The 18,783-nt window shown below is 37.3% G+C and overlaps 1 protein-coding gene across 11 annotated transcripts in view; it reads left to right on the forward strand.

The window, feature by feature from the left end:
• The window catches only part of PIKFYVE (phosphoinositide kinase, FYVE-type zinc finger containing), an 87,835-nt gene that overhangs the window by 60,403 nt on the left and 8,649 nt on the right, over nucleotides 1-18,783 (forward strand). For all 11 annotated transcript variants that reach the window (XM_019838563.3, XM_019838561.2, XM_045034404.1 and 8 more), the window contains 12 exons: nucleotides 484-597; nucleotides 1,308-1,416; nucleotides 1,527-1,681; nucleotides 3,257-3,347; nucleotides 6,296-6,356; nucleotides 7,437-7,574; nucleotides 8,649-8,769; nucleotides 10,699-10,794; nucleotides 12,528-12,611; nucleotides 13,693-13,790; nucleotides 15,526-15,690; nucleotides 18,124-18,183. In XM_019838563.3, the coding sequence (XP_019694122.2) occupies nucleotides 484-597; nucleotides 1,308-1,416; nucleotides 1,527-1,681; nucleotides 3,257-3,347; nucleotides 6,296-6,356; nucleotides 7,437-7,574; nucleotides 8,649-8,769; nucleotides 10,699-10,794; nucleotides 12,528-12,611; nucleotides 13,693-13,790; nucleotides 15,526-15,690; nucleotides 18,124-18,183 (1,292 nt within the window). The remainder of the gene's footprint in view (nucleotides 1-483; nucleotides 598-1,307; nucleotides 1,417-1,526; nucleotides 1,682-3,256; nucleotides 3,348-6,295; nucleotides 6,357-7,436; nucleotides 7,575-8,648; nucleotides 8,770-10,698; nucleotides 10,795-12,527; nucleotides 12,612-13,692; nucleotides 13,791-15,525; nucleotides 15,691-18,123; nucleotides 18,184-18,783) is intronic.

The raw sequence follows: 18,783 nt of genomic DNA on the forward strand, positions 1-18,783 counted from the left end.
AAATACTTAGAATTAGAGCTTATTTCCTTTGGGAGCAAGAGCTTTAACCGTGAACCTACTGTGTGGACAGGTTATAGCATTTATTAGACAACATAAACTCGTGGGTGGAAAGACTCTTAAGGGACTCATGAGAATAAAGACTGATGAGGACTCCTCAGGAGCTGGGAAAGTGATGTGCTCATGAGCTAATTGTAGAAAGGGATTCCTTTCATTCATAAAGTTTATTTCCCAGCCATTGTTTTTTATTAGCCTCAGGGGATAAATGATGACATCACAGTACAGTGAAGAAATAAACAAGACAAAAACCCTTCTAGAATTGGGGAGGGTATTATAATGGATGAAGTTGTCTTCAATATTTTTATAATTGTTGTAAAATGCTATTTTACAGAAACTTTTTCTTATGCCTTATAGGATTTATGATTACCTCTACTCAAGATATTATTTTTTTACTTTTCTACTATTACTTGTATTTTTTTCTGTCAGTTATTCTCCCATTCGGCTTCTTGAAGTATGTGTTCCACTCCCTAAGATATTCATTAAACGTCAGGCCCCATTAAAAGTGTCCCTTCTTCAGGATCTAAAGGACTTCTTTCAAAAGTAAGTTTTAGTTTCTTCGATCATCTTTTTTTACAGATTTTAAAAAAATTGTAAATATTTTAAAATGTCAGGTTTATTCATGTGGCTTTTTTTGAAATCATAAATATTTTTAAAGTTTTCATTTATTTATTTATTACTTTTTAATATAATTTATTGACAAATAGGTTTCCATACAACACCCAGTGCTCATCCCAACAAGTGCCCTCCTCAGTGCCCATCACCCACTCTCCCCTCTCCCCCACCCCCCCATCCACCCTCAGTTTGTTCTCAGTATCCAAGAGTCTCTTACGATTGGCCTCCCTCACTGTAACTTTGTTTTCTCCCCTTCCCCTCCCCCATGGTCTTCTGTTAAGTTTCTCAAGATCTACCTATGAGTGAAAACATATGGTATCTGTCTTTCTCTGACTTATTTCACTTAGCATAATACCAACATAAATATTTTTCTAAATATATGTTGCATATATGCCTATTACAAAAAAGAAGTAAGACTGCATAAAAGTATAAAAAAAAGTCAAACCATCTTAGACATAAAAACTGTTAAGATTTTGATGTACATCCCTTTAGGTCTTTTTTGTTTTGCAGAATTGTATAGGATTCTTAATTAGGTTAAATACAGTTAAAGTTTTGTGTGTGTGATTTTTCTTTTGATAAGAGATTAGAAGATTTAATTCCAACTTTTCTGAAGTGTTTAACATCCGTGTTTTTATCAGAGTTTCACAGGTATATCTTGCTGTTGATGAAAGACTTGCATCTTTGAAAACCGATACGTTTAGCAAGACAAGAGAGGAAAAAATGGAAGATATCTTTGCACAAAAAGAGGTAATTCGTTTCTCTGACAGAAACTCAAAGGTTAACTGTTAACTGTTAATCAGAAGTTTCTTTTGGGGGTGTGTGTCCTCACCTGCCCGAATTGTTTCTGTTCCGTGTAGATGGAGGAAGGCGAGTTCAAGAACTGGGTGGAGAAGATGCAAGCCAGGCTCATGTCCTCCTCCGCGGACACCCCACAGCAGCTGCAGTCTATCTTCGAGTCCCTCATTGCCAAGAAGCAGAGTCTGTGTGAAGTGCTTCAGGCTTGGAATAACAGGTATGCTTTGCGCACCTGGGGCTTCTTTAATGTTTGTGCAAAATTTGCTCTGCCATGATGTTTTTAGTGTAAAGGCCTTTTGGATAATGGATGTTACATTTTGCTCTCAAGCTGTAGAAGTTTTTGTTTTTCTGTCACCAGCCCCCCCCTTCACTATTTAAAATATATATGCTAGTCATGGGATGCCTGGGTGGCTCAGTTGGTTAAGTGTCTGACTTTGGCTTAGGTCATGATCTCACGGTTCGTGAGCTCAGGCCCCTCATCAGGTCAGGCTCTGTGCTGACAACCCAGAGCCTGGAGCCTGCTTCGGATTCTGTGTCTCCCTCTCTCTCTGCCCTCCCCACCCCCTCACACTCTCCATCTCTCAAATATGAATAAATGTTAAAAAAATTTTTAAAAATATATATGCTTATCTTCAGGTAGTTTGTAAAGATAAAGAAACAAAGATGAGAGCAGCTTTCAGTGCTGTTTCAGATACTGAGGAGCATGTGTGCTTATTGCCTGTGATGTAACTGAATTAGTATTCCATGGAGTGATTATTGGTTTTTAGGCCAGGACTTTCAAGTATGTTATTATTATTTTTTTTAATTATTTTTTTTTAACGTTTATTTATTTTTGAGACAGAGGGAGACAGAGCGTGAATGGGGGAGGGTCAGAGAGAGGGAGACACAGAATCCGAAACAGGCTCCAGGCTCTGAGCTGTCAGCACAGAGCCCGACACGGGGTTCGAACTCACGGACCGCGAGATCATGACCTGAGCCGAAGTCGGCCGCTTAACCGACTGAGCCACCCAGGCGCCCCAAGTTATTATTATTATTTTTTTTAATTATTTATTTTTGAGAGAGAGAGAGAGAGAGCACAAAGAGGGGAGAGGCAGAGAGAGAGGGAGAGAGAATCTGAAGCAGGCTCCAGGCTCTAGGCTGTCAGTACGGAGCCCGACGTGGGTCTCAAACCCACAGATTGTGAGATCATGACCTGAGCCGGTCGGACGCTTAACCGACTGAGCCACCCAGGTGCCCCTCAAGTATGTTATTATTTATACCTTTATTTAAATGTTTATTTGGGGAGATATTTCCCTTTAATGCTTATTTAAAAGTCGAGTTGGATTATTATAGCATTTATTTATTGAGCACTTGCATTATGCTAAGCAATAAGTAAGGCACTAGGTGGACGTTTAATCTTTTTTTGGTCTTATGAATCCTACAGTGTGTATATACTGTTTCCATTTTACAGAGGGGGAAACAGTATCTCTAAGAGACCAAGGCATTTACCCAAGTTGTGTAGTTACTAATTATCAGAGCTGGTTCAGGTCTGTTGGTCACTCAAGCTAGTGTGTTTTGGTTACATTATGTTGTTTCTTATAATAACTTGCTGTTCTTTTATAACTATATTCCTATCACTAACAGCTCTTGAGTAGTTGATTAGAAAAAAACCAGAAACTTAGTTATACATAATTTTCATATCTATTGCAGTCAAAGTAGGAAATCTAATTGTTTTGGTTTCACAAAATTTGTAAATGTTATTCAGAATATTAGAAACAAACTATTCTCTTCCTCCCAACCCCTTTAATTATAGATTGCAGGACCTTTTCCAGCAGGAAAAGGGTAGAAAGCGACCTTCAGTTCCTCCAAGTCCTGGAAGACTGAGACAGGGGGAAGAAAGCAAGGTAATGAAATGTAGTCTTTGGTCTTCCATTGATATAAATATTATAGTTAATTTCATTTAAGATGCTCACAAGTAGTAATTTAATACGTAGATTTAATAATACTAAATAGTTTTTCATTTTGCAGTTGTGAGGTTTCCAAGAGACATGACCTGGATGAATTTTTTATCTTGCTTGAAATAAAATTGTTATAATTCGTTCATTTCAAACATTTGTCAAAAGCTACTGTCTATGGGCTTCACTGGAGAGAGCATCATGGTTGCAGTAGGTCTCTAAAGGAGAGATTTTGGACGTCCTGAGTGTATAATAGAGTCCTAATTTATTTTAATATGTAGTTTTGTGTGTTCTTTATTTCTGTGCTTAAGTGGGAAGTTTTTCTTGAGGGTTAGTTTTGCACATTGATTTCATTGGCTTTTCCTAACTGTATTAGTTTTCTCTTGTTACATAACAAATGACCACAAACTCTGTGGCCTAAAACACAAATTTATCTTTATGGAGGCCAGGAGTCTGGCACAGTGTGGCTGGGATCTCTGCTCAGTCTCACATAGCTCCAGACAAGATTTGGTTCAGGGCCGTTATCTGAGGCTCAGGGTCATCTTCCAGGGTCATCCAGGCTGTTGGTAAAATTTAGTTCCTTGTTGTTTTAGGACTGAGGTCTCACTTTTGCTGCTGGCAGTTGACCAGAGCCCATTCTCAACTCCTAGAGGCTGCTTGCTTTCCTTGCCGTGAGCCCCCTTTCATCTTCACACCTTCAACAATGCATGGAATCCTCATGCTTCAGATTCCTTAGTTCCTCTTCTCTGACCTTTAGACACAGATTTGAAAGGACTTGTGTGATCAGATCACTGCCTGGATAATCTCTCCCCATTTGAAGGTTAACCGATTTGGGACCTTGAATACATCTGCAAAATCCCTTCACAGCAGTATTTAGATTAGTGTGTGAATAACAGTGGATGGGGGATGTGTATGGGGGGGGGGCAGGATTCTCCGGGGCCATCTTAGAATTCTGCCTATCATACTAAGTAACCATATTTTCAGATAAGTTACTAATGTTAGTATAGTATAAGGACTTAATAATACAATGAGGGACTTTGAAAGAATTTTTTTTTTGTACAAGTGTGTAATAATATCTGTAGAGAAGTATTTTCATGGAATGATAAATTCAAGTGCCTTAGATCTTTGTGTTGTTTAGAAATACATAAATGAATTCTTCCTTTTTGTCTCATAGCTGTGTAGGAATTACTTTCCCTTAAAGTTAGGTGAGAGTAAGAGTGAGGGTTACTGAAGATGGTTTGTGTATTAGTATTTGCGAAGTAATCTGGGGCTATTAATGGCTAACACAGACTGTTAATGGCCTTCCCATTTGCTCACAGAAGAAACTGCAAAGCTAGTTGTGTAAGACCTTTGATTATAATACGTACATGCAGAATTAAAAATACAAAATCATTTAGTAGATGATCATCTTGAAAGTTGATTTGAAAGTCTGTAGCACTGCCTGTATTTTCACTTGATAACTAGTTTTTGAATACTTTAGGCACTATTCTAGGTTCAAGACGTATAGCTATGAACAAAGGCCGTAGTTACTATCCTTGTGGAACATTTGTCTGATTAGGAGGAGACTGATAATAAACCAGTGGACAATAAGCTTTTTAAAAAAATGGGGAAAAGGCTACGAAGAAAAAAATAAGGGAGATGGAGAGTATTGCTAAGGGAGTGGGTGGTGGTGCGTTATTTTATATAGGGTAGCCGGGGGTCTCTCTGGAATGGTGAACAAATCTAAGAATGTTCTAAATAGCCATCTAAGAAATGACTTTGTAAACAAATTGTACACAGGATTTATAGTGATTCTAAATATATTTCACCTATGTGTAATGGGACTTGAGTAAGTCCAGTGGAAAATAAAAGATTACTAAATTTAATGGGTAATCCTAAGTAGTTCTTAGATGCTTTAATGCTAGGAAGTGAGCCACTGTTTAGAGCACTGTTCACAGAGTGTAGTTAAAGGACTCCTGAGGGTTTAAGTTCCTTCCAAGGTCTCTGCAAGATTTCCCTTTTTCAATTACATATCTGTGTGAGGCTAGATTTTCTTTATATTGTTCAGTCATGATAATATAGCTCAATAGATGAAGTGCAGAAGCCAGAGATAATATCTAGCTGTCTGCTAGACATTAAAGTATTTGTAAAAGTGTCAAACAATGCCACTTTTACCAATTTTTTGATAGGTATTTTTTAATTAAATGTTTACATTAACATGTAAGGGTTTATTATTTTTAAAATGAACTAATAAATGTATATTCTAAAACTTTCTCCGTTTTAATTTTTTAAAAAAAGTTTTATTTATTTATTTATTTCGAGAGAGAGGGAGAGAGAGAGAGCAAGGGAGGGTCAAAGAGAGAGAGAGAGAGGGAGAGAGAGAATTCCAAGTAGATTCCACACTGTCAGCAAAGAGCCCGATTCAGGGCTCAAACTCACAAACCGTGAGATCATGACCTGAGCTGAAAGCAGGAGTCAGATCCTTAATCGAATGAGCCATCCAGGTGTCCCTGTTTTCATTTCTAATAAGGTAAAAATCAAAAGCTATAGCTCACATAAACAAAAGCTGAGTATCTTAATTCTTAAGAGGTTTAAGATAAGGGGCACTTGGTGGCTCAGTTGGTTAAGCATCTGACCCTCGTAAGTAAGTATCTGATTCTTGGTTTTGACTCAGGTCACAATCTCATGGTTCGTGGGTTTGAGCCCTGCATCAGGCTCTGCTGGTGGTATGGAGCATGGTTGGGATTCTCTGCCTCTTTCTCTGCCCCCTCCCCTTGTGCTCTTTCTCTTTCTCTCTCAAAATAAATAAATTAAAAAAAAAAAAAAGAAATTAGACAAAAAAAGAGGCTTAAGGTTAGAAAATTTTAAAAATGTGATTTTAATGTTTCCTTAAGAGTAAGGTATTTACTTCTCTGCAGATAAGTGCAATGGATGCGGCTCCACGAAATATTTCTCCAGGACTTCAAAATGGAGAAAAAGGTGGGTCCTTGACTCTGTAATCACTTGCCACTGGATTTAAAGATATTCCTTAGTCTAGAAGTTGTTTCCATGGCTAATTTTGAGAAGATTTTCTGATGCAGTCGTTACAGACTTTTTTCTCCCTTCCTGTATTACAGCACTGTCAGTGTATCTTAGAGTATATTGCAAGAAGATCAATGAGGAGGTAGAAATAACACGATCTGTTGGGAGAAGAGCAAAGAAAAGAAGGAAATTGAATTTTTGTTTTGCTTGTTCCCAAGTCAGCAGGTTTCACTGCAAAAATATTAGAAAGTTTAATTTCTGTTTTCATGTCACTAAAATCTTTTTCTAGACCTAAGCTGTCTTTCACAGTATTTCATTGAATAACTTGGTGCCATCCTAGAAAATTTGTAGGGACATTTTCTTGGATCGTCTTTGTGGAATGTGAGCTCAACTCATAATTCTTGATATTTTTCTATTATGATTCAGTAAACTTTCCCCCTGAGAATGAGCACGTGATTTTTTTCTTCCAATGGTGTCTTGATTTTATTCCCTATTAAATTGAATGAACTGAGATTTAGGTAACCAGTTATGGTGTAGTCGTAAAGAATATTAGATAGGAATCAGACTAGGGTGGCCGGCCACAGTGCTGTCACTAAGAGCTGACTGAGGTCAAGTCATGTAACCTGTTTGGATATTTGTATCTATGTCTATTAAAAAAAATTTTTTTTTAAAGTTTATTTATTTATTTTGAGAGAGAGAGAGAGAGCATGAGCAGAGGAGGGGCAGAGAAAGGGAGAGAGAATCCGAAGCAGGTTCCACACTGTCAGCGCAGAGCCTGATGCAGGGCTTGAACACACAGACCCACGGGATCATGACCTGAGCCAAAACCAAGAGTTGGAGGCTTAACTGACTGAGCCACCCAGGCGCCCCTGTATCTATTTCTAAAATGTGTGCTAAAATGGCCTAAGTAATTTTTAGGAAGCTAAAATTCTTTGGTTTAGGAGGCAGAAATATGAGTTGGCATTTAAAAAACATTCCTATTAGGTAGACATGGGCTCAGCGTTTTTGAATGACTCACTGAAGTCTGTTTTTCTTTAGAGGACCGCTTCCTGACCACCCTGTCCAGCCAGAGCCCTGCCAGCTCGGCGCATCTGCAGCTGCCTACCCCCCCGGAAGCCCTGCCCGAGCAGCTGGCGGGAGCGCCCCCTGAGCTTGATACAGCCAGCAGTTCCGAAGGTACAGTTGAAGTCATTTTTACTGTACTTCATCCGAAAGAGAACACTGTGAATGCTTTGATACGACATTTTCTTATCTCTTAGAGTTTGTATGTTTTATCTTTCCTGGAAGTGCTATTTTAGTTTCAGCTTTTTACCGTATCACTTCTTCAGTTGGCGCTCCTTGACATAGGAATATCTAAGGAGCAGAATGTTATTCTGCTTCATCTGTTTTCTGGGAATATTACTTTCTTGAGTCCCACAAAGTGCCTGGTTTTTGCCTTGTAAGAAAATAAGAGAAATTGCAGCCATTTCTCCCACAACAACTGTTTATTTCACTAATGGCAAATTTATGCCTCGTTTCTCTCTTTCCTTGCTTTCTGTTCAAAGCAGTAACTACTTAAGTAGTGTAAACTTTAAAAATAACTTTTAGTTTTTAATTTTTTTAAAAGTTCACTTATTTTCAGAGAGAGAGAGAACAAGTGTGCGACTGGGGGAGGAGGAGAGAGAGAGAGAGAGAGAGAGAGAGAGAGAGAGAGAGAAGAGAAGCCCAAGCAGGCTGCATGCTGTGAACGCAGAGCCCAATTCAGGCCTTGTGGCCTGTGAACTTGAGATCATGACTTGAGCTGAAATCAAGAGTAGGACGCTTAACTGACCGAACCACCCAGGTGCCCCCAAAATAACTTTTAAACTGCAGTTAAACTCCGATGTCACAGCCACAGTGCATATAACTGAGTTGAAGTGATAATAAGAGCTGTGGCTGCGTTCACGAATGCTCAGGCAGTAATTTCATCATGGCTGCTGCCCGGCCCCTGCAATGATAAAGCATCGATTATGGGATAGTTCCAATTTCAGAGAGGGTGAAATGTAAAACAGTGTGATCTTTGGAGTCAGTGCTATGTATGCTTCACTGTTGTCTCCTCTTTCATCCCCAAAGAGTCCTTATTCCTAGATCAGAAATTTTGTACCATAATTGGTAATTATGGTGTGAATACATGTCTGTATTCCAAAACTGGCAAGAAATAATGTTGATACTTTATACTGTTTTTTACTTGTTCTGAATATTAACTTATAAGTTGAATATTTTTTATCCTAGATGTGTTTGATGGACATTTGCTGGGATCCACAGACAGCCAGGTGAAGGAAAAATCAACCATGAAGGCCATCTTTGCAAATTTGCTTCCAGGAAATAGCTACAACCCTATTCCATTTCCGTTGTAAGTACTGTAAAAGTCAGTGGCTGTTGTTGGGTTGTTTTGTTTTCACTTACTTTTGAACACCTCGTTCCAAATATTTATCCTTTACGTATTTAAATGTATTTATTTAACATTATGCATACTTCTCAAATTATATTTCCATCATAGTAAAAGAAGTGTCTTTTGGTATAATGTAATTTATAGAATTATTATATAGCAACCATCATCATATAGTAGATGAATGGGTGAGAAAAACATTAATGTTGCTTAATGCTCAAGATTACTAGTTCTGAAAATAATTGTTTATACCTATATATAAATATTATATCTATCTATATCTATCTATCTGTCTATATTAAAGACATACTGCTACATCTATTGATCCCATGGTCATAAAAACATACTGCTGGTTGTGTATGAAGATGACAGTACTGACTTATAACTTTCTGGGACATGGTACTTTTCGGTCAATGAATTACAGTGACCTGTACAAGTTTTCATGTGATCTTGTTTGTACTGGGCTCACTGAGTAGGAAAGAAAACAGGTTGGCTGTGAGTTTTTTTCCCACTGGTTGATCTGTGTAGCCATCAGATGCTGCTCCTGTATGCTGCTGCAAGTGCATCCAAAAGGTGGACATTCGTTCATAAGACCTTTGTTCTTAACTTTGTATTAATTTATTAGTCAGTATTTAAATGTACTGAGTGCCAGTTCTCATGCCCCAGGATGTAGAACAAGATTAATAAGGAAAATCACTGCTCTTGGGAGCTCACCGTCTCAGGGAGGAGACAAGTAGAGATTTACACTACAGTCTGTGAAAGTCCCTGTTTTCTCTGCTTCAGACTTGACTTAGTTTCTTGACTAGGTTGTTGTTTCTCCTATTGTATGACCTTTGCTCATGCCCTCACTTTCTTCTTTTGTCATTACTCTGAATTCTTTTTCAGGGAAACTTTAGACTGTCCCCACTAGCTCCCTGCCTCAGCCAGATTAGGTCTCCTTGTTACATGCTCTCATGATTCCCTCGTGGCGCTTACCACAGATAGTGATTGTATTTATTTGCAGGATTATTTGATGCTTTCACATCTTGTTCATGTTAGGTGCTTAGTAATGGTTTTTCTTTTCTTTTTTTTATAATTTTTTTTTTAACATTTATTTATCTTTTTGAGAGACAGAGACAGAACGTGAGTGGGAGAGAGGCAGAGAGAGAGAGGGAGACACAGAATCTGAAACAGGCTCCAGGCTCTGAGCTGTCAGCACAGAGTCTGACACGGGGCTTGAACTCACGAACCGCAAGATCATGACCTGAGCTGAAGTCAGAGGCTTAACCGACTGAGCCACCCAGGCGCCCCAGTAATAGTTTTTCTTAATATTGTGTTTCTGGCACAGCAAATAGCTGTTAACACGAATGAATGAATGCCTCCCTAGGAGCTTTAGGGTAGAGGTCAGGGGATCAAGATTTGGGTTAAAATGGAGTCACACCATTGAGTTTCCATATGATAAATAGGAGAATGGCTGTGTTATATTATTTCTTGTTGGACTAATACTAGACTTGGAGCTGTGTTCATCTCAAAAAGTATTTATAATGGATAGCAGAAGTGTGGAAGATTTTGTTCTATAAGCCTGAACAAAAAGTCTTGCGGCAACTGTGTTATATTATTTCCTCTTGGAAACGTGGAAAGCGTTGTATAGAGTAACTATTCCGGAACCCTCCGATTTGAAAACCGATCTGACAATTTCCAATTACCTTTAAAAACTTTCTGTTGATAACATTTTCCTTGGCTGTTTGTTTAAATTCTACATACATTTTGGCTTATTTAGTTATATTCTTGTAATTATGCAGTATTTACCTAACTTAAAATTGTCATGAGATTTACTTATAATGTGTTAGTGGTTTGTGTATATGATTTTCTGCTAATTTTGTTCTTCTTTATTTATTTGAAAATTTTGAACAGTGATCCAGATAAACACTACTTAATGTATGAACACGAACGGGTACCCATTGCTGTTTGTGAGAAGGAGCCCAGCTCCATCATTGCTTTTGCTCTCAGGTATTATTCATGGGACTTTTCACCTGTGATTAGATCTTTATATTTTATGTATATTTACTAACCATCTTATTGTTGAGATCTTTTATAGAGAGTAGGGAAGAATGGTTAAATATAAACAAAAATACATATTCTTAGGGCACAATAGCTTGTTCTCTTTGTGTATGAAAGTGTATTCTGTACCCAGATAATAACAGGATGATTCTTAAGCAAGCTTCTACTTAGTAAATTGACTAGGCAAGTTATTTACTCACCTTTATATCCTCTAAACATTCTCTGTTCTACTGTGTATCCCTTCCTTACATTTACTTACTGATATACTAGAATGTCTTATGTCGTCTGAGTTCCTTTTTGTGCTCCTCATTTCCTTCTTGCTTCCCACACGTAGCAGGTAGTTTCCTTACTAGAGTAATGCCGTTCCTATGCCTTAACCCACTTACATGCCCACAGTTATCATGTGTTTTAAACAAGCATTCCTCTATAAAAGTATTTATATCTTCTGTCTAAAAAGACAGCACTTTTAATTTAATTTAATTTAATCTAATTTAATTTATTTATTTATAATGTTTTTAATGTTTACTTATCTCTGAGAGAGAGAGAGAGAGAGGGATAGACGGAGTACAAGGTGGGGAGGGGCAGAGAGAGAGAGAAAGAGAGAGAGAGAGAGAGAGAGAGAGAGAGAATTCAAAACAGGCTCTAGGCTCTGGGCTGTCAGCACAGAGCTGGGAGATCATGACCTGAGCCGAAGTCAGACACTTAACCCGCTGAGCCACCCAGGCGCCCCTAAAAAGACAGCACAGACAATATCTTGGTAGTGACAGAACTTAGTTTAAGTATAATCTAAGATGTTTAATTAAAATTTATTTTTCTGTTGGAAGACATTGAAATTTAAAATTTTCTTTTTATATATTATTTACAAGAAGGCTGCTTATTCAACAAATACTTAAATGTCTATAACATGTGGTATACTAGGTATTGGATATGTAAAAGTAAACAATGTAGATTTATATGCCTTAGCATTTATTAGAGTTCACACGTTTGGGTAATGAGGAATTTCTTTCCTTTAGGAGATTCCATATGACAATTTTTTTTGTTTGTTTGTTTTGCCTTTTGGCCTTTATGAAGTTAGTATTTGCTTCTTACTTTATTGCTCAGTCTTGCTACATTAATAGATAGAAAGGTAAGAAAGCCAACTAAATAAAAAATTCCTATTGTACTGTTAGGAATAGAGTATACTAGTAGAAGTCACTTTCTTCTAATGTCTTGGAAAAATAATACATGCTTATCTTGTTCCCTGACATCTGTCTAAATCAGGGCTCCCAGACTGCTAGTCTAAGAGTTGATTTTTTTTTCTTCAAGTTTAGTACCTCTAAGTAGAAAAACATTCTCACGTCCCTTTTCACAGTTACACTAAAGTCTGAAGTTTTATACTTTAAATTACCTGTTGTATTCCTGAAGATATTTGGTCTAAATATTAATACGAAGGCTTTCACAATCACCGTTTAGGATATTGATACTGGTTGGTGTGTTGGTTTGTATTTTGCAGTATTATCTGTGAAGATGACCTTCTTCATGAAGCTTCTACTTGATAACTTTTGTTAGTTGACTCAAACATGTTTAGTTATGGGTACACAAAACGATTGTATTTCTGTAATGCAGAGCTTATTCTAAAGTATATGATTTATTTTGAAGAGAAGTTTAACGTTTAACATGTTGCAACCTATTTCTACCCTAAGTTGTAAAGAATACCGAAATGCCTTAGAGGAATTATCCAAAGCGACTCAGCGGAACAGTGCCGAAGAAGGGCTTCCAACAAATAGGTAATCTGTGATTGAGTAGAATTTATTTAATTTGGCTATATGTCATCATTTTTTTAGTTTTTTATTTTTATTAAGTTTATTTTGAGAGACAGAATGCGAGTGGGGAAGGGGCAGAGAGAGAGGAAGACACAGAATCAGAGGCAGGCTGCAGGCTCTGAGGTGTCAGCACGGAGCCCGACATGGGGCTTGAACTCACGAAGTGTGAGATCGTGACCTAAGCTGAAATCAGAGGCTTAACCAACCGAAGCGCTCAGGCGCCCCTATGTCATCATTTTTTAAATGCTCATACTTCAATTTTATTGTAATATATTATCAGCATGAAAGTTTCTAGGATACCGACAGTGGCATTCAAACTTTAGCCAACAATTAACAGAACAAAATTCAAGGATAGCAAAAGGCCTTCAGCGGTGCTTTTGGATAGTAGTTTTCTGATCATAGCCATAGAAGTTCAGTGTATATTGCAGATTTAAACTTTCAGCATTTTAAATTCTCCTTATTGTTTTTATTTAAATAATAGTAACTTGTGAAATTAGTAACCCACTGCTTTACTTTGTAATTTAAACTACTTGTGAATTTTCCATAATAATTAAACGTTCTAATAGTTTAAAAACAAAACCAACCCCCCCCCCCAAACTGGTTCTTCTAGTATGTTCCGTATTTTACACATGTAGACAGAAATTGTCGTAGGCTCATTATTTTCTAATTGACATAGGTTTTTGACTTTCACTAATGTGACACAATTTGATCTGATTTATTAATGTGGTAACTAGACTGAGAAATACGAAATTGGTATTTTCTGTAATTGTTTGACTTACAGGTGCTAATATAGCTCTAATGGACTTGGGGAAAGTATTATAAAAGGCTCTGCTGTCATATATTTTCCGTATACTTTCATAGTTACAACATTTTGCTTCAGAGGAAGATCTTTCTTCTGTGTTATAACCTGTGTTTGTATGACTTATGAATTGAATTTTGGATACTGTGGGTGGGGTTAGGTGGGGAGTCAATTAATGTAGGAACCATTTTCTGTGTGAATAGTATGAATCTAACTTTTCCTTTTTTTTTTTTTTTTTTTTTTCAGTACTTTGGACAGCCGACCAAAGAGCAGCAGCCCTATTAGATTACCTGAGGTCAGCGGAGGACAGACAAACCGCACAGCAGAAGCAGAACCACAGCCAAGTAAGATTATACATAGAGGAGTAGTTTTTATTAGTTTTTTTTATAATTATGGTTTGAAGAAGAAAACATTAAATAAGAAATAGCATCTGGCAAGAATTTATTACTTCTGGTCTTTACAGTATTATATGCGTTAATAAATTTTTGTATGCCCTCTTTTATACATACTTTGCTTTCGTTTGATCTTTACCTGATTATTGGATTTGAAACTTCTAGAAACTCATAGGTCTCTGCAAAAAGAAGCAGAATCTGCCTTAGAGTTTTCAGTTTGAAGTATACAAGCTAAGAGTGGCTTTAAAAAACTTAAACTTTTGTGTTTTGAAACTTAAAAAAGTTTTTACAGTATTGTTAGCATTGTGAAAAGAACTTTTCATGTGTCATGTCCTTTAATCCCCATAATAACTACTAAGAATTATTGTATATATCCTCAGTTTTTAGAAAGTTAAACTTAAGTACCTTGCTCAAGATTACAGAAGTAGCTGGAAGGTGGGATTTGAACATGGATCTCTTTGGCTTTGTCAGGAATCTATTCACTACAAATAGCAGAAGACTCAAGTGACTACTGGGGCTTAACCAAATAACAGTTTATTTTTCTAAAAAAGCAACATCCGGAGGCAGGCAGTTGCTGGCATTGGTTCAGTTAGTCAGCATTGTCATGACAGTAGAGGGGGTAGTTTCTTTATGATTCTCTTAAGTTTTCCTCATGATCAGAATGTTCCAGTTCATGTCTCCATTTGAGGCAGAGAGAAGGGAAGTAGGTATAAGCTGCAGCTGTTTCCTGTGATGAGGAATGCAGAGGCTTCCCCTGCAGTCTCATTGGCTAGTGAGGAGTCTTGTGTGACCACCCCTTCCTGGAAGGAACAACAGCACTGTCCTGGTTGCTTATACAAATCGTGATTCGTTTTCTGGGGTTCTCCACATTGCCACCCCAACCAGAATTGCAGTTCTTTCAGCAAGGAACAAGGTGGGCTTGGATATTAAGGAGGCCATAATGGGGTCTGCCACCCTAAACTAATAAGCACTTTATGAATGACATTTTATGTGGATTTTATAGATGGTAAATTGAACAAGATTAGAATCGTATATGCTAAGCTCAGAGATGATACATAGATGATATATATGTATATACCAAATTCAAAACTAGGAATAAAATTACAGAGTGAGCTAGGGCGCCTGGGTGGCTCAGTCGGTTGAACGTCCAACTCTTGATTTTGGCTCAGATCATGATCTCATGGTTGGTGGGATTGAGCCCCTGCCCTCCCTCCCCCCGCCTCCGGGATCTGTACTGATGGTGCAGAGCCTGCGTGGGATTCTCTATTTCTATTTCTCCCTCTCTGTCTCTTCCTCTCCCCCCACCCCAAGTAAATACATTAAAAAAAGGTATGTAAGCTTTGGCCATCTTATACTAATTTCTGAAAAATGCTGAAAAAATCTTATATTTTGCTGTGTTAAAATATAGGAACACAAATGGTACAGAGATATTACCTTTAACTCTGAATTCTGTTTTTCTGTAGAATTTCTCATTTTGATATATAGCTACCTGAACATTGCTCTTCTTTTATGTTTCTGATAATAAAAGTGCTTGACTAACGACCTCCCCCCCAAACCCATAAAACATATGGAATGATGTTATTACCTTCGTGTAATGGGTTCTTGCTAAGAAAGGAATGAGTTGAAAATCGTTTTTTTCTTTTCACCTGTAGTGACCTGTACTTAATATGTTACCTTTTATTTTTAGCCAAAAAGACTTCTGGAATGCTGTCCTTCTTCCGAGGGACAGCAGGGAAAAGCCCTGATCTCTCTTCCCAGAAAAGAGAGACCTTACGTGGAGCAGACAGTGCTTACTACCAGGTTGGGCAGACGGGCAAGGAGGGGACGGAGAATCAAGGTGCTGAGTCTCAAGGTGTGTTAAAGGAAACCAAATGAGCTTATTTTAGCTGCTTGTGTTCTTTCTAGCCTTAAGTAGTTAATTCTTACTGCTGAAACTCAGACATTCGCTGTCTTCTCATGCCTCAGTATGGCAGAGTGGAGAAAGCATGGTGCTGATAGAGGCCAGATGTTATTGCTGTCACTTACTGTGTGGTAGAATCAGAAATCCTTAGTTTCCATACCTGTAAGGTGGCAAAAGCAATGTCTTCTGAGGCTTACTAGGACTGAGTGACATTACACACGTAAAACATGTAAGTCACAGTATATATTCAGATGTTTTCACTGCACTACTCCCTTAGACATTTCCTTTCTTTTCCAGTCTCTATAGGGTTGAGGGCATTGATGTCTGCCTTTGTTTTGATACTTGAAAATATGTCTGCTTGATTGTGTTTGGATATGAGGTTAGACCAGGCATAGGCAAATCATGCTCACCTGTTTTTGTAAGTCAAGTTGTATTGGAACATAAGCACACCCATTCATTTACTTACTGTGTGGCTGCTTTTGTGTTATATTGAAAAATTGAATAGTTTTGACTGAATAAAATACTTACCATCTAGCCCTTACAGAAATAGTTCGGTGACCCTGGGTTAGATCATGAATTAGTAGTCTACAAGATAGCATAATATATTTTCATTAGTACTTAAGCTATCTGTTTAGGATTCTGTAGGCTTCTGTTGGGCTGTAATCCTTGGAAGACATTGGTGCTTAGAAAACTAATTTTGAAATGTGAGACATAGAGGATTATTTCTTCTAACTATTAAAGTATGTTCCAAACTTGTAATAATTAGAGTAGATCTAGACACACAAATCAAATATAAAAAATTGCTCTGAGGTAGACACTAGTATACCGTATGTATTGTGTATATATCTTAGCGTATAACAAAGAAAGCATCTGGGAATGCAAGCCGGTGCAGCCACCCTGGAAAACAGTATGGAGGTTCCTCAAAAAACTAAAAATAGAACTACCCTACGACCCAGGAATTGCACTACTAGGCATTTTTCCAAGGGATACAGGAGTGCTGTTTCGAAGGGACACATGCACCCCCATGTTTATAGCAGCACTAGCAACAATAGCCAAAGTATGGAAAGAGCCCAAATGCCCATCAATGGATGAATGGATAAAGAAGATGTGGGATATATATACAATGGAGTATTACTCGGCAATCAAAAAAAATGAAATCTTGCCATTTGCAGCTACGTGGATGGAACTGGAGGGTATTACGCTAAGTGAAATTAGAGAAAGACAAAAATCGTATGACTCCACTCATATGAGGACTTTAAGAGACAAACCAGATGAACATAAGGAAAGGGAAACAAAAATAATATCAAAACAGGGAGGGGGACTAAACAGAAGAGACTCATAAATATGGAGAGCAAACAGAGGGTTGGTTACTGGAGGGGTTGTGGGAGGGGGGACGGGCTACATGGGTAAGGGGCATTAAGGAATCTACTCCTGAAATCATTGCTTCACTGTATGCTAACTAATTTGGATGTAAATTTTAAAAAATAAAAAAATAAATAAAATAAATACAAAAACACTAACTTTAAAAGATATATTCTCCCCTATGTTTATTGCAGCATTATTTACAATAGCCAAATTATGGAAGTAGCTCAGTGTTCATCAACAGATGAATGTATAAAGAAGTAGCATCTATACCATTTATATATGTATATATTGCAAAAACATGGATGAATGTAGAGGTTATCATCCTAAGTGAAATAAATCAGAGAAAGTCAAGTACCATATGATTTCACTCACATGTGGAATTTAAGAAAACAAATTAAGAAAGAAAGAAAAAAGGCAAACACTCTTAACTATAGAGAACAAACTGATGGTTACCAGAAGGGAGGTGGGTGTGAGGATGGGTGAAATAGGAGAGGGGGATTAAAGAGTGTATTTATCATGATGAGCACTGTGTAATGTAATTGTTGAATCACTGTATTGTACAACTGTAATATAACACTATATATTAACTACACTGGAGTTAAAATTAAAAAAAGATTATCCATCAAAAAAAAAAAAAAAGCATCTCAGGCTATTGGAGAAGCATTATTCCACACACAGGGAAGACAGTCGTAAACTGAGAAAGAAGTAATGGAAACTTGATGTAAGAGCAGAGTTAGTATATTACTATCAGAGGCATCAAATACAAGAAAATTATTCTTCAACCTGAATTTCTCTATTTTTCACATGAAAATTGATGTTTCCAAAGGTACCTATATTTTTGTAATAGTCTACACAAGCTTAATTGTACATATAATACTTGCTTGAGAGTGATTTGACCAGGATAACAGGGGGTTGACTTGTTAGTTTTTATTATTATGCTGGGGGTGGGGGTGGGGGAAACAAAATGAACTGGTAACCCATTTAAAACTTTGGCTTAACTAATGATATTAAACCTTGTAGATGAGGTAGATGGAGGAGATACACAAAAGAAACAACTCATAAATCCTCACGTGGAGCTACGTAAGTAAGAGATAAAATACTGATGGTGCAGGGACGGGGACTGTAATTGAGAAAACTGTTATTTAAGGCTTCTAGTTTTATACTAGATAAATATCCTGTTTCTTAGAATAAATATTAAGTCTGTGTCCTGACATAAGCTTTATTTAATCTAGATTTAGTTTATAAAATAAACATTATTTAGTTTATAAAGAAGCTTAGTTTAAATTATAATTTAATTTATAATGATTTGATTTCTAACGTTTAAGTAATTATTATGTAGTCTAGAGCTATAGCCATGACCAGGTGTCTAGCATTTTGTGTGTGTGTGTGTGTGTGTGTGTGTGTGTGTGTGTGTGTGTGCCAGAAACGTATCATCAGAATATGTAGTAAAATTTAAGATGTAAAAGCACAATGAGGAAAATACAGTAACCTATAAAGTTAGAAATGGGTCTTATTTCATGTTTGATTTTTCTGTAAGGTCATAAGGTGCATTTTAATTTTCCTTGAGGGTTACTTTAACAGAACTGTGATAAACAGGGATGTAGATGTGGCGTGAGAAATGCCGTCATGAAGAAAATCAAATGGTTGCATTTGCTGGTGGTGGGAGTGAGCAAGAAGGAA

This window comes from Felis catus, chromosome C1 (genome assembly GCF_018350175.1).
Source record: "Felis catus isolate Fca126 chromosome C1, F.catus_Fca126_mat1.0, whole genome shotgun sequence".
In the NCBI taxonomy this organism is placed as follows: Eukaryota; Metazoa; Chordata; class Mammalia; order Carnivora; family Felidae; genus Felis; species Felis catus.